Source organism: Naumovozyma dairenensis, chromosome 2 (assembly GCF_000227115.2).
Source record: "Naumovozyma dairenensis CBS 421 chromosome 2, complete genome".
Classification (NCBI taxonomy): Eukaryota; Fungi; Ascomycota; class Saccharomycetes; order Saccharomycetales; family Saccharomycetaceae; genus Naumovozyma; species Naumovozyma dairenensis.
The window spans coordinates 154,266-168,385 of NC_016480.1; the positions used below are offsets into that span (position 1 = coordinate 154,266).

A 14,120-nucleotide genomic window follows, 5' to 3' on the forward strand; every position below is an offset into this window, starting at 1 on the left:
ACAACGATTACTACAGACGGAACCACTATCTCTGAAGTAGTATCTTTTGTCTCTACCCAAATCAGTGGTAAACCAGCAACTGTTACTAGTGTCTCCACGATTCCACCACCTTTCTCACTGCCTGCTCCTTATACCACAACGATTACTACAGACGGAACCACTATCTCTGAAGTAGTATCTTTTGTCTCTACCCAAATCAGTGGTAAACCAGCAACTGTTACTAGTGTCTCCACGATTCCACCACCTTTCTCACTACCTGTCCCTTATACCACAACGATTACTACAGACGGAACCACTATCTCTGAAGTAGTATCTTTTGTCTCTACCGAAATCAGTGGTAAACCAGCTACCGTTACTAGTGTCTCCACGATTCCACCACCTTTCTCACTGCCTGCTCCTTATACCACAACGATTACTACTGACGGAACCACTATCTCTGAAGTCATTTCCTTTGCCTCCACTGAAATTAGTGGTAAAAAAGCTACCGTTACCAGTATATCTACCATTCTACCATCTTATATAGCTACATCTATTGAAGAAAGTTTAACAACCTCAGACGTAGTATCATCTTCTTCAGTAACTGAAACAGATGGGAAAGATATTACAGGGACATTCAAAACTACAATAGCTTCACCGGGTAAAAGTTCATCTTTCCATCCAGCGTCTACATCTATTGAAGATATTGAAATTACGTATGTAACAATTACAATATACCTTCACACTACACATATAACGTCGGAGGTCTTGATTCCATTTGTTGGTACTGCAAGGGAAACTCTCTCTAGCGAAGTCAGGACATTTATTGTGTCGGGAGGTGCAGATACCCAATGAGAAGTTTTTTCTCTCACTTTCGAAGTAAACTTCCATAAAATATAATATAAACTATATGATCCTGTGCATTTATACGCTTTTTAATAATAATTAACGCTACATGTATTTAATTCTTCTTTCCTTTACCATTTTCACCATGTTTGAAGCTTGATCTTATCTCAGATATCAGTGAGAGTGTCCGAGTTAAAAATGTCTATCTCCTTGATTGGTAATTGCTACTCAAGGGGGAAAGAGCATTCGTTGCATGAAATAGTATATATATGTATATATATGTATATTGTATTTTAACCAGTAATTATCTGCTGTCGCAGAACGTAACCGAAAACAAGAATTTGATAAAGAGTATGAAAGATAAAAAAGGTTCAAGAACGGATACGATACATTGAGAGAGGTTTTAGAAGACAAAAAAAATTGGAGTATTGCTTTTTACCTACACCTGAACAGCCTAGCAGTGGGGTTCTTCAGAAGAGATGCATAATCAATTCTATGAGCACTGATAAAACACGAACGCTATTATAAAGAAATGATAATTCATTTTTGTTTAACTGATGTACAGTATAGAACTCCCAAGAAATATTGCCATTTATATTGATTTACATACATATATACGTGTATCTCTTTCTTTAAGCTTCTTTATTTGGCATATTTATCTCACTTTTTAGAAGCATCGGAAAAATTGATAGTATTTATGTCACAGTTAGTGTTGTGACACGTTGTATGTTTCTCTTCGGCTTCTCGCAAAGAAGCTCTGTACATTAAAATATCAATTCAGGTACAGAGAAGTGAAGAGGTTATAAAACCAACTATATCTAGTAGTGAATCCCGTAAAACCTAAATTCAATACTTTTATTAATCAATTCTTTGCCAACTGGTAATGACGGTTTCTGGGGCACTTTTTACTTATATATATACTAATTAATTAATCATTGAAGCTCAACCCTAATATTTATATATATAATATAATGTAGGGTTGGGATAATCACGGATAAGACTTTCATTGCATACCGTATAAAAGACGTTAAGATATCAAGTGACCTTTAAGGAATTAAACGCATAGTAAAAGCATAAAAGTTAGATAAAATGCATACACAGCTTACCTACATATGATGATTTACAACTTCCCTTCCCTTTTATTCAGTCGTTTTATTCTTACGTACTTAAATTAGGTTTATTTGACTTGGTAACTTTCAAATTGTGATATCCCTCAGAAGTTAAAGAAGGTGTATTCTTCTCAATTTCATTCAACGATCACTGAAGGATCACAATTTACAGTCGGACTTAAAATAATAAGTCGATTAAAAACGAAAAGAATTCTTTCTCTAAAGCCCCTTTTACTATAGCTTAAAATTGGAGCAGACCCATTCATGGCATATATGTACTATTACGTAGGATCGGCGTTCGATTGACAAATAAATGGTGGAAGGGCGAAGTATACAGCCCACCTTCGTAATAAGGAATTCGGGGAATGGGCATTTTGAACCTTCCTAATATATTTTATGATGTTCTGGAGTGTTGCATGATGGGAGATGATGCTATATCAAAGAACATTTCCCTCTTTTGTGAATATAGTGAAATGCTCATCATCGAGTAAGCACGGGAAATAATATCAAAATCTACACTTCAATTCAAAAATGTTACATATATTTCCTATATTGTATTTTTAACATGTTTACATTTCACAATTGGTGCGGCGGCAGTTGAACCATCATCTTCTTTGCCAAAAGCTCGTACTACTACCACTGTTAAAGGTGGTTCAACCATTTCTGAAATAATATCATTTTCCCCAGTTACAGAAGAAGGTGGGAAAGTTGTCACGGGGACTACAACCGTAGTAGCGACCCCGACTTTAAACGCTGTTAATAAGGAGGTTGATGATGATGATGATGAAGCTGAAACTGCAACGGTTATAAAATATCATCATTCAACGCATATAACGTCAAAGGTTTACATTGGATGTACAGGTAGAAAACAACCAAAACTATGTACCAAGAGCTCCGTTTATATGTGTTATGAAGCTTTGAAACTATTTTCTACATTTTTCTCCGGAAATATGATAGATGTACATATTATATATTATATAAGCTAACTCAGAAATCCTCTTAAAGGATAATTAAAGATCACATATTTTTTATTCAATATGGACCAAGCCTTTTTGTTGTTGACAAGTCTGCTCTGTATAGTCTTTTGATTTATTCCATTTTAGATCAATCGTTTTTATTATTATTATACTTTATCTTTAACGTAAAAGCATTTGTGTCGTTTTGTTTCCAAATCAAGAAAAATTTTCCGAAAGGGAAACTTTATAGATGTTCGTAGATGTAAAACTACAATAAAGTGGAAGAACCAATATGTATTGTGAATTCAAAACAGTCAATCCTATTGAGAGAAACGAATAATAATTCGAGACTAAAACTGATCCAAAAACATGACAGATTCCATTAACAATGAATTACCATTAAATGAAACACTTGTTGCTGTAGAAAGTACCGATGTAATTACTGCCAATATTATCGATGAAACGGTTACAAAGAAAAGAAAAAGAACAGCTGCTGACAGCAATAAGGACATGAATGATGATAACATAACTCAAAAGAACAAGAAGTTGAAGAAGAATAAGAAGAACAAAAAACTTTCTAAACCAATAACAATTACCATTGATGAAAGTCGTTTTTCTAATCCCACAAAGAAAATCTCGTTGAAAGATTTGAGAGATTTATCATTATTCGTCTTGAATAACACGAATAATATACCAGATTGGATTCAAATTAATAATAGAGGAGCAATAAATAAACTAGTTGTGTTGTTTACGCCTGGGTTACAAGGGGAAGACTATAGCTTTTCTGAAGGTACAAGATTCCACAAGGAATTTATTACATTAAGAAAGGAAAAGTCAGATAAGATTCCCTTACATAATTTTAAATATTTGGAAAATTATCCAAATTTTGCAATTCCAAATAATAGTATTCAAAGTTTCCCCGTAATTGGACCTGGTTCCAAATTGACCATATATTCACCATATAATGCATATATCAATGTTGGATTAACAAAAAATGAGAAATTAGAGAAACGTGAAATGTTAGCTAAACGGAAAATAACCATTCATGATTTATTAATGACATTAGATGAGTTATTAGAAAGTGATTACCCAATTCACCCCAATACAAAAGGCATTATTAATAACAGTGATAATTATAAAGAAATAATTGCATTGCCATCTCAAGATTGGATAGATACTAAACCTTTTGATCATGATGGGTCACATACTTTTGCACTAGATTGTGAAATGTGTCTTTCTGAAAATGATGGGTTAGTATTAACAAGGATAAGTGTTCTTGATTTTGATATGAAAGTTATTTATGATACATATGTTAAACCAGACGTCCCAATTGTGGATTATTTGACAAAATTCAGTGGTATTACAAAGGAAATTCTTGATCCAGTGACAACGACTTTAAAAGATGTTCAAAATGATTTAATGAAAATTATCAGTTCTGATGATATCTTAGTAGGACATTCATTACAAAGTGATTTAAAAGTTATGAAATTAAGACATCCAAGGATTATTGATACAGCAATTATTTTCAACCATAAAGCGGGACCACCATTTAAACCAGCATTACGTTATTTGGCTTCCACATATTTAAACATTAATATTCAAGAGGGTAATTCTAATGTTTTGGGTCATGATTCCATTGAAGATGCTAGAACATGTATGCAATTATTGAAATTGAAACTTGTTAATGGGTTAACATTTGGTATTTCGATAAATACAGAAAATATATTTGATAGATTATATGAAAAGAATGGAGTTAAATCGTGCATATTAAATGATTCAGTGATCTCAACGTTATCTAATAAGGGAGATAATCAATATAAGAAAAGGATACGATGTAATAATGATCAAGAAATTTTTGATTCTATCTTGGAAAATGTTGAAACGACAGATTTTATTGTAGCAAGATTGAGAGATTTAGAATTTATTAGAGGTTATTCTCAAAGATCTAAGATATCTGAAATAAATTTTGAGTCAGAACTTTCTAATGAAAATGAAATATTAAGTAATATGGGTGAATATATTGATAAAATTTATGAAAAGGCGCCTGAAGGGACGATGATACTTTTAATATCAGGTAGTGGTGATACAAGGCCATGGGCAGCTATGATGAAAGAATTGAATGCATTAACAGGTGAAAAGAAAAATGAATTGAAAAGAGAACTAGAGAAGGAAATTGAAGAAAGTGTTCATATTGCTCGTGATGGTGTTGCCTCTATCATCATTAAACAACCTGTAGTAGCTAAAAGAAATACAGATTAGGGGGGAAAATTATGTAATAATTATATATAATTTTTGTATTACTCTGCATTAAAATTATAGAATATAATATATATATATAAGAGAATAACCAAAATTTTCTCAATGATATATTGCCTGAAGAAGAAGAAAAGGGTATCATTCTTTCATTTCAATATCACCTTCAGCATCAACTGCTGATGATGGTTCATGCGTTGGATCTTCAGATGCCGACAAAGGTATTGCTGTTGAAGATTCATCATTCTGTTGATTTAGATCTACTGTTGCCGGGATAGTATCGGTATTATTTACCGGCTCAATTAAAGATGATTCTTCCTCATCTTGGCTAGTGGGAGGCAATGGTTGATCGGTAGTCTCAGTTGCAGTATTTGTATTATCATCGTCTACGGGCAGTTCTGCTTCACGTTCCTGTACACCATTATTAACTACAATTTCTTCTGTTTCTGTTCTTGTTTTGTCATTGGATGCCACCATTGTCGATTCATTGTTTATTTCAACAGGGTCAACTTTTGAGTCTTCAAGCGGTAGTGCATCTGTTATATTTTCTACTATCGTGTTGGCTTCAGTGTTTGTGTTTACGTTTGCGTTTGCATTTGCGTTTGCATTTGCGTTTGCATTTGCGTTTGCATTCACATCAGTGGAACTAGATAAACCCGGAATTGCTTCACTACCACCTACAGCACCTCTAATATCGTCTACGGTCAAACTTCCATCTGCCGTACCGTTTGCATTCATGGCATTAGCAACTTTTGGTAATTGAGATTGTTGTTTAGTTCTATCGAATTTATTTAAATCAAACAATAAGGATGATAATGATACTGATGAGATATCATGAGTATTATCTTGTGATGTTGTCATTATAGTATCATTTTCATCATTTGTATTTTGGATTCGCAATTGCCATTTTTTAAATTTGAAAGGATACTTTTCAAGATTACCTTCTGGGTTCCTATTTGTAGTATTATTAGCATATGTTTCTATTTTCAATGGAGTGAACCAATTGTATTCCCAATGAATATTGGAATCTTGATTAGGACCATAATAGTTGTTTGCACGATTTGCTTTATTAATTAGTAGTTCCATTTTCTTTCTCGTTTATATAGTAACAGTTGTTTCTACGAATTAATTAACTGATATTATAGTTCTATATTGGAGTGGGTTTACCTTCGACTACTCAGTTTTCTGGTTGGAATACTCATTCTTGTCAACTGTTGTTGTTCTTATTAATGTGAAAAATTTCAGTTTGATGTTTCCGCCTTGTATTTTTCGTGTCACATATGTATATATATATATATATATACAATGTTAAACTTATGTATATACCAAGTCTAAATGGACAATGACAACGACAATGACAATGTGGATGAGAAGGTAAAAGAGGTTTTAAAACTAATAAACAAAAGAATTGCTGGACTAAGCAATTGCTGGACTAAGCAATTGCTGGGCTTTTTAGATGACCTACTCGTCTGCATAGGGGTGTTTTATAAAAATTACGCGGATAGGTATTTGATAAAGAAATCCAATCCACGTATTTCTTTCTTTGAAGCACCTGTAGACTAACTATAGCTTATTACTACTTCTGAGAAATCAAAACTGAAACCTAACCCTTACAAAATACGTATATTTTAAATTTCGTATTTCTGAAAGCAAGGCAATGTTAAGTATAGACCGATGATTTGTAAAATGACAAAATGAGAATGGACTATTCACTTCAGTTCGTGGCAAAGAGACGAATGATGGAAGAGCAGAAGAAATAGTGACAGTGAAAGTGTGACAGTGAAAGGGCAAAAGGTCAAAAGGAAAAGCGTCTGACGCATTTTAAAAGCTCGTGCTCAGATCTTGTTGGTCCGGTGGTTTTTTGACTGTAGTTGATTCAAGAAAATTCGGGCGTGTGGTCTAGTGGTATGATACCCGCTTTGGGCAGTTTGAAAATGTTCAAAATATGCGGGTGGCCCGGGGTTCAATTCCCCGCTCGCCCCTATAATTCTCTTTTATTTTATTTTTTGTAAATGAAAAAAGAATATGAAACAAAATATATGTAAAGTAAAGGTTTCAACGATATATGAAAATATATGAAAATATATGAAACATTTATGAATATAACGACGAATAAATACGTGGGATCTTGGATAGCAGTCTGGTTACATATCTATCTATCTATCTATCTATCTATATTGCTACAACTTATGCATGCTTTGGTCTAGTCAATAAGGCGATTTTTTTTGGTTTTGTATTTTTTAGTTCAACATCAGATAATTTCACCTCTTGACTACTAACTGGTACATACGTACGTTAACAACGTTCTCATATGGATCCACACTTGGAACATCAAAATGATAAAACTGAAAAGAATAACAAGGCTGTTCACAATGAATTTCATTTGCACCACAATATTGTGACCGACGACGATGATGATGATGACGATGATGGATTTATTAAGAAAATAAATGAGGTAAGTAACTTTGATGAACAACAATTGATATTGGCATTACGGCATATTATATCTTCTTATTGCTTCCCCTCAGAATCTCTGTTTAGAAGATTAGCCAAGGATTGCTTACGAAATAGAAACCTATTTATTGATTCACAGCAAAATAAATGGATTCATAAATTTATTGATTATTATCGATCCTTCTTCTCTATTAAAGATAGATTTAATTTACAAGAATTTACTCATCTACCAAATTCTGAAAATCTGAAAACAATGGAATTATTTTATGAACGACTGAATAATTTTTTCACTCGTTTCAAATTTAAGAAGAAGAATATCTTTAAAATTGATGAAACCGTTTATTCTTTACAATATATGAATTTTCTTTTCCCAATGGATAGGAAAATCTTCTTTGATAATAAGGGAATACATATTTTGGACGATGAAGATTTAATCGATAAGTTTATAACCATTACAGAATGTATCATTGCAACAGGTGAAGTTTTCCCACCTTATTTAGTAGTACCAAATGACATAATCGCAACCAATACTAGTTCTACTAATACAAAAATATCATTCACTGCATCAACAAATACTTTCTTTAGGGAAAACCCAAATACAACTAGAGGTTGGAAAGTTTATAATAATAATAATAATAATATCAATACGGATGGCTCACAAAAGAATATACAATCAAGTTTAGCTTGGCTTACTGATATCTTTGCTAAAAGAGAATCATTTAACATAAAAGAAAATAAACTATTATTAATTGATGAAGAATCAAGATATTTAAATATTCCCTTCATTTTGAAATGTAAAGAATTAAACATTAAATTATTCCTTATACCAAATTACGCGACTTCATGGTTTCAACCTTTGGAAATTAGTACCTTCGGATTAATTAGAGGTTACGTGGATAGTAATTTGCCATCTTTGACGAATATTCACGATAATAATAATAACCCGAAGGACCACCGTTTGCAAATTGATCCAATGATTAGTAATTTAAATATATGTTTAACCACATATTCAAAGGCAAGATCAATTGGATTTTACCCCTTCGATATTAAATCTGGATTTAAAAATTGTGGTATATTACCATTAAATAAAAATATTGTACAAGAGAGAATTTTCTCAAATGAACCATCCCCAAATATGAATACCATTACAAGAAACCTTCCAAATATAATGGCAGAACATTTATCAACAATAAAACCAAATCCGTGTACCTCGGGCATTCTGGCAATGCCACAAAAACGTCATCATATCCATGAGAGAATTCAAGATATATATGGCCTCCCTAATAAAAAATCAAGAATTAATCCCGAAAATAGTACTAATCTTACAGAAATAAAATCTCCTTCTACTACAGTTAAGTCAACAGTAAAGCAGACTAATGATGATAATAAATCAGAAACTGGAAAAGATACATCTTTACCATTTAATTTCCGTAAACTATGCCAAAATAAGAAATCATTATTATTTGATAGTTCCACCACCCAGGGAAATATTATTATTAGAAAAGACTCTGAGAATGAGAATGAACGGAGAAATCATCAAATGTTCAAAAAAAAGCAAAAACTTGGCAATATTGTACCAGCCACATCAGTTCTTCGAAGTTTATTCGTACGTGATACAAGTGTGGATTCAATAAGAAGTACCGATGAAGAAGATTCAAAAGTCACAGATAACAATGCTAATATGACTGGCATTGAAGAAATGATAAATAAGAAAACAAACATAAACAAGGACGTTGGAAAAGCGAAAGTGAAAAAAGTAAATAATACAAATAATACAAATAATACAAATGATTCAATAAAAAATGAGAAGAAGGATGATGATTCCATTATACCATTTACTCACCATTTGATCCATTCCAACAAGGAAGAGGGAGAAAAAAATCAGGAGGCGGTTAAAGATCTAGGTAGTATACATACAATAGAACTTGAATCTAGCGATTATGATGATGTTGAAGAAGTTAACAATAGTAGTTGATATATATTGAGCTGAAATACAAAGACAATTTTTTTATAGTCATTCTTTAACATTATTATAGTGAAAAAATGTAACAGTATATCCCAAAACTTTTCTATATTTTCTTCTACATGTGATAAATTGTAGAATCATTACATAATCTTTCAACGAGTTTTGAATCTGAATCGTAACCAACATAAGCTACATATCCTGGTGCACCTTTATTTTCATCAATTGGATAATGTCTCTGTGGCAATTCAAAATTTTCAAATATACAAAATGAATAATGTTCTAAATTGGGTTCAAAATCTCTTGTAATTCGTTTAATAATAGTTTTAAATTCACCTCTTTTATCGCAACTCGGTCCACCCCTAGCATAATATTTAACAACAGATGATGAGGGTTCAGCATCCAGTATGTCTATAACTTCTTGATTATAATAATCATATGGGATTGGTTCTTTAATTGCAGTGCAATGGAACCATTCATAATGAATTCTGGTAGAGTATTTAAAATATTCAACAGCTGCAATTAAACTTAATGCAATTAAGATATATAAGAACAAATTCCTAATTTGTTTTGATCGTTGACTCATCATTTTTGTTTTCCGATTGTAAGTAAAACCCTGGGTCAGCTATATCTCCATTAGACAATTAATGGTTGCTTAGTTGATAGAATCATCTCTCGAATCATCATCAATCATCATCAAGTATCATCATCATCATCAAACGGTGCTATTCTACCTATTAAAAATGTTAGTAAAATAAATTGTTGATATTTTACCAAAAAAAAAAAAAAACAACGCGAAATGTATTTTTGTTCGAGATTTCATTTTCTATTCATATTCATGTCAACACTTGAATACAAAAACGACACAATAGCTGGCATGGAGAATATAGGTATAAATGAATAGAAAATGGAGAGTTTGTTTTTTCGGAGATCTAAATATGGATATATAATCCTGGAATTTGTTTGCAGCTATCACAAAGATCTATTAAATGTTCATCTTATAAAACTTAAGAAATTGACCTCCAGTAAATACCTGTCTCTCTCAGATAGAACTAATTTAAAATCTCTTTTTGCATTTACCAGCACCAAATAGGAAAAAATCCTTTCGTCAAGACCTTTTTATCTTTTTCTTTGGTTAGACTCCTTTACTCGTATGTATAGTAGGTGAGGATTAGAAGAAACTTGTGTCACATCATGACACAACCCTACCCTTAGAGTGGCGTCAGTACAACGAACATTGAATTACAGCTAATTCCTCAAGTTGCAATTTTTCTTGCAATTTTAGCTAACACAGAAGTTTAGTGTGAAAATCGTGTAACAATATTAATCGTTGAACTTATTTTTTTGTGACGCTAACAGAACTGTAGACTATAATAGAATGTAAGATATGTACAAATTCTTAAGAAACTAAAACTACAATATAACTAACCAAAAATTGCTTCACCAGATAACCGCAGCAACAAGAAATAAAAGAAAGAAAAAATGAGTAATATTAAGAAACATTTGGGAAATAACAATTCGAAGTTTCCAAAACCTTCCATTGGAACAAGTAAAAGTCATATATTAAATGAGATTTTGAAAATGCAAAATAGAAAACATAACAATAAAGCTACTATTACGAGAAAAGGGGAAGGGGAGATTAAAGAGGTCTCCTCTGCTGATGGAAAAATAGTTCCCGTTAGAAATGCAATTATTACGGATCCAATTCTTGATGCCTTTCAAGAAGCTGAACCGTTCCAGCAAGCCTTAGGTAATGCATCAAATGGTGGGAATAATTGTAGGTCATTTTTAAACGACGCAAAAAGATATAAATATAGAGATGTCTTTGGAAGGAAAATAAAAGTAAGGGATAGGTCCAACCCAACGAGAGAGAGAGATGAAAGACCATTAGATACAATAAAGGGATTCCAATATTCTTTAACTAAGGATTCTAATTTGAAAAAAAATCTAGAAACTTCGACTTTAGGTTTTAATCCCAGATGTAGCTCAAATTATTATTAGTCAAACATATATTGCTGGAACCTAATATTCTATAGATGCATAGGATAAGAATATTAAGAGCAAGATTAGTCATAGAGTAGATCCAAGATAGAACATAAGTTCTGGAACTCTATGGAACATTACGAGATATGATTCTAGAAAATAATAGAAAAGTTGTAGAATATTCTAGAAAAATTTATGATTAGAATAGGCTTATCCGACTACGTCTGAATATCTCCGGTTCTTATGTGAAGATAATATTTCTGTCCAAATGAGAAATTATATAAGGGACATGAAATGCAAGAATGTTAGGTATTAGTTTAAATACACTTTTAATTATATAATATATAAAAAACCACGAAGAAACATTGTATATTATTAATAAATGATTGAAACATATAAATCTGATATTGCTCCACAAGATAAGATCCCAAAATCTCATCATGGTAGCGACCGAGCAACGCATACTGGCCTTCACACCAGTGCTGCTCCAGATCCGAGGACTCATGAACAAAGTAAACCATCACTTATCAACAACTTTGCTGATCTAAATTTACATGATATCCCACGCGCTTCCCACATTCAGTCATTCAACTTCCCTCAACAAGAGGCAAGTACCACTGTTGATCCAAATAAATCAACATCATCTAACAAGGATAAGGTGCCACCTTCTTCTATGTATGAACAATCCACTCCAAAAACGTTCCATTCATGCATGCACCATATCCATATCACTACTATGGGATGCCCCCACCACAAGGCTATTATTACCCATATCCTGCCATGAACCATAATATGGCACCCCCTTCCCACATGTCGGCACCACCTTCGCCACATGTGTATTCACAACCAATGTATAATAATCATTTGCCAATTCCACAAACATTTTCCCAGCCGCCATTGCAACCTATTGTCAATCACTATAGGGATGTTCCTCATGCATTAAATCCTCAAAATCCATCACCGCTTTACCCTATTTCAAGTACCGGTGAATTTTCCAATTGGATTAGGACTCTGATGGACCATCTCAAATCAGCTAAATATGGTGATCTAATTCCAAATAAACATGGCGTAGCTGCAAGAACACCTTCTCACTGGGAAGAACTTGGCCTCCAGTGGTTATTTTCCACTTATGTTAAAAAGGATTTTTATCCTAAATGGGTCAAACAGGCCCAAGAGGCCTCTGTACCTCTATTTACTATATTGCAAAGAGCTATGACCTTAGCCATGCAAGCCACTGATATCACTATTATCATGCGGAAACTACGTGACCTTCATTTCGAAGGCAAAGAACCCGCCTTTATCTTTAACGCTAATGTGCAATCTATCATTTCACAGATTGACACAAAGGAACTCACTCAATATGAACCATTAATCAAAGACTGCATTTTAAATGCTCTTACCGGTCCATACTCCACTATCAATAAGGAATTTCGCACATCGCAAAGTCCGTACTCTATTTCGGACATATACACTCGTATTTCCGCCGAATACGATTACATTACCACCACTCAATCAGCACGACCCAAGTGCTCCTACTGCCACATAGTGGGCCATACTCGCGATCAATGCTTTAAGGCAGTAGCTCCCTCTACTGCCAATCCAATTCCCAAACCGAAGTCTAACACTAGAACGACTAGGTCATCCCCAACTCACAGAAAACAGTCAGCCAAATCTTCCAAAATTACCAATAATATAACAGTCGATCGAACAACTGAACACGATCACTATTGGCTTAGGCCTGATTCACTTCCTATAAACGAAGATCAACATTTTATCTTAGACTCTGGTGCGAGTGTCACCGTTGTTAAAAACGGTTCCATTCTTCATGACCTTCACCAAACTGCCTCTCCACCTGTTATCTCTTCTTCACAAAATATTCCCATGCGCTGTACAGGACAGGGAACTCTCAGACTGAAACTTTACCATTCAAAAACAATCGACATCCCAGCATATGTCATTCCCGAATTAGAGCATAATCTTCTCAGTACCAACTCACTTGAGCATCATGGTATCTTCGTTGATGCTAAACATGGTACTCTTGAATCTCGAGATGGAAATACTCTTGCACAGTTTGTGAGATTTAACTCTCTTCCATGGTTAACATTTCATCATGTTGTAATCCCACCACATGCCCGAATCAACAATCTTATACAGAAATTTCCGTTAGACGTTGTTCATCGTCTACTTGGACATGTCAATGTTAAAAGTCTGCAGCAATCGATCAAAAATAAAACTTTTGATCATTTTACGATTGAAGACATTGACTGGACGGGTATCTCTACCTTTCAATGTATAACGGGCCTACAAGGCAAAAGCCGCAAACACAATCATACTGTAGGATCACGTCTCAAGTACCAGAAGAATTATGAACCATTCCAATACATTCATACGGATGTCTTTGGTCCTGTCTCTGTAGACAAACCTTATCCATCTTGGTTTGTCGTCCTTTACCGATGAGGCCACTCGTTTCGCTGGGTCTTCCCATTAGAAAACAAACGGCCGATCTTATGCTACATGTTATTACTGCACTAGTAAACACTATAAAACGTCAATTCAACTCTAAGGTGCTCTGTTTCCAAT

The 14,120-nt window shown here is 33.5% G+C and overlaps 7 protein-coding genes and 1 non-coding gene across 8 annotated transcripts in view; 6 read left to right on the plus strand and 2 right to left on the minus strand.

Moving 5' to 3' along the window:
- Positions 1-831, plus strand: part of NDAI0B00680 (uncharacterized protein) — a gene marked incomplete at both ends in the record, with an annotated part of 2,361 nt that extends 1,530 nt beyond the window's left edge. Inside the window, one exon of the mRNA XM_003668297.1 lies at positions 1-831. This exon is cut by the window's left edge and continues 1,530 nt beyond it. Within this exon, the coding sequence (XP_003668345.1) occupies positions 1-831 (831 nt within the window).
- A 2,425-nt stretch (positions 832-3,256) lies between these two features.
- On the plus strand, positions 3,257-5,146 carry RNH70 (Rnh70p; the record flags this gene model as incomplete). The annotated part of the gene is made up of 1 exon (XM_003668298.1): positions 3,257-5,146. One exon carries the CDS (start codon positions 3,257-3,259, stop codon positions 5,144-5,146), a length of 1,890 nt encoding a protein of 629 aa, XP_003668346.1.
- Positions 5,147-5,281: 135 nt separating this feature from the next.
- On the minus strand, positions 5,282-6,226 carry RTT102 (Rtt102p; the record flags this gene model as incomplete). Its single annotated transcript, XM_003668299.1, has 1 exon — positions 5,282-6,226. The coding sequence occupies one exon, from the start codon at positions 6,224-6,226 to the stop codon at positions 5,282-5,284; it is 945 nt and encodes a 314-aa protein (XP_003668347.1).
- An 802-nt stretch (positions 6,227-7,028) lies between these two features.
- On the plus strand, positions 7,029-7,122 carry NDAI0Btrna11P. The gene is made up of 2 exons: positions 7,029-7,065; positions 7,086-7,122. It is a non-coding gene; the product is annotated as a tRNA-Pro (tRNA).
- Positions 7,123-7,451: 329 nt separating this feature from the next.
- Positions 7,452-9,569, plus strand: NDAI0B00710 (uncharacterized protein; the record flags this gene model as incomplete). Its single annotated transcript, XM_003668300.1, has 1 exon — positions 7,452-9,569. One exon carries the CDS (start codon positions 7,452-7,454, stop codon positions 9,567-9,569), a length of 2,118 nt encoding a protein of 705 aa, XP_003668348.1.
- A 106-nt stretch (positions 9,570-9,675) lies between these two features.
- Positions 9,676-10,146, minus strand: NDAI0B00720 (uncharacterized protein; the record flags this gene model as incomplete). The annotated part of the gene is made up of 1 exon (XM_003668301.1): positions 9,676-10,146. The coding sequence occupies one exon, from the start codon at positions 10,144-10,146 to the stop codon at positions 9,676-9,678; it is 471 nt and encodes a 156-aa protein (XP_003668349.1).
- An 893-nt stretch (positions 10,147-11,039) lies between these two features.
- NDAI0B00730 (uncharacterized protein) lies at positions 11,040-11,558 on the plus strand (the record flags this gene model as incomplete). Its single annotated transcript, XM_003668302.1, has 1 exon — positions 11,040-11,558. The coding sequence occupies one exon, from the start codon at positions 11,040-11,042 to the stop codon at positions 11,556-11,558; it is 519 nt and encodes a 172-aa protein (XP_003668350.1).
- Positions 11,559-12,248: 690 nt separating this feature from the next.
- Positions 12,249-13,997, plus strand: NDAI0B00740 (uncharacterized protein; the record flags this gene model as incomplete). The annotated part of the gene is made up of 1 exon (XM_003668303.1): positions 12,249-13,997. The coding sequence occupies one exon, from the start codon at positions 12,249-12,251 to the stop codon at positions 13,995-13,997; it is 1,749 nt and encodes a 582-aa protein (XP_003668351.1).
- Between the last annotated feature and the right edge of the window lie 123 nt (positions 13,998-14,120).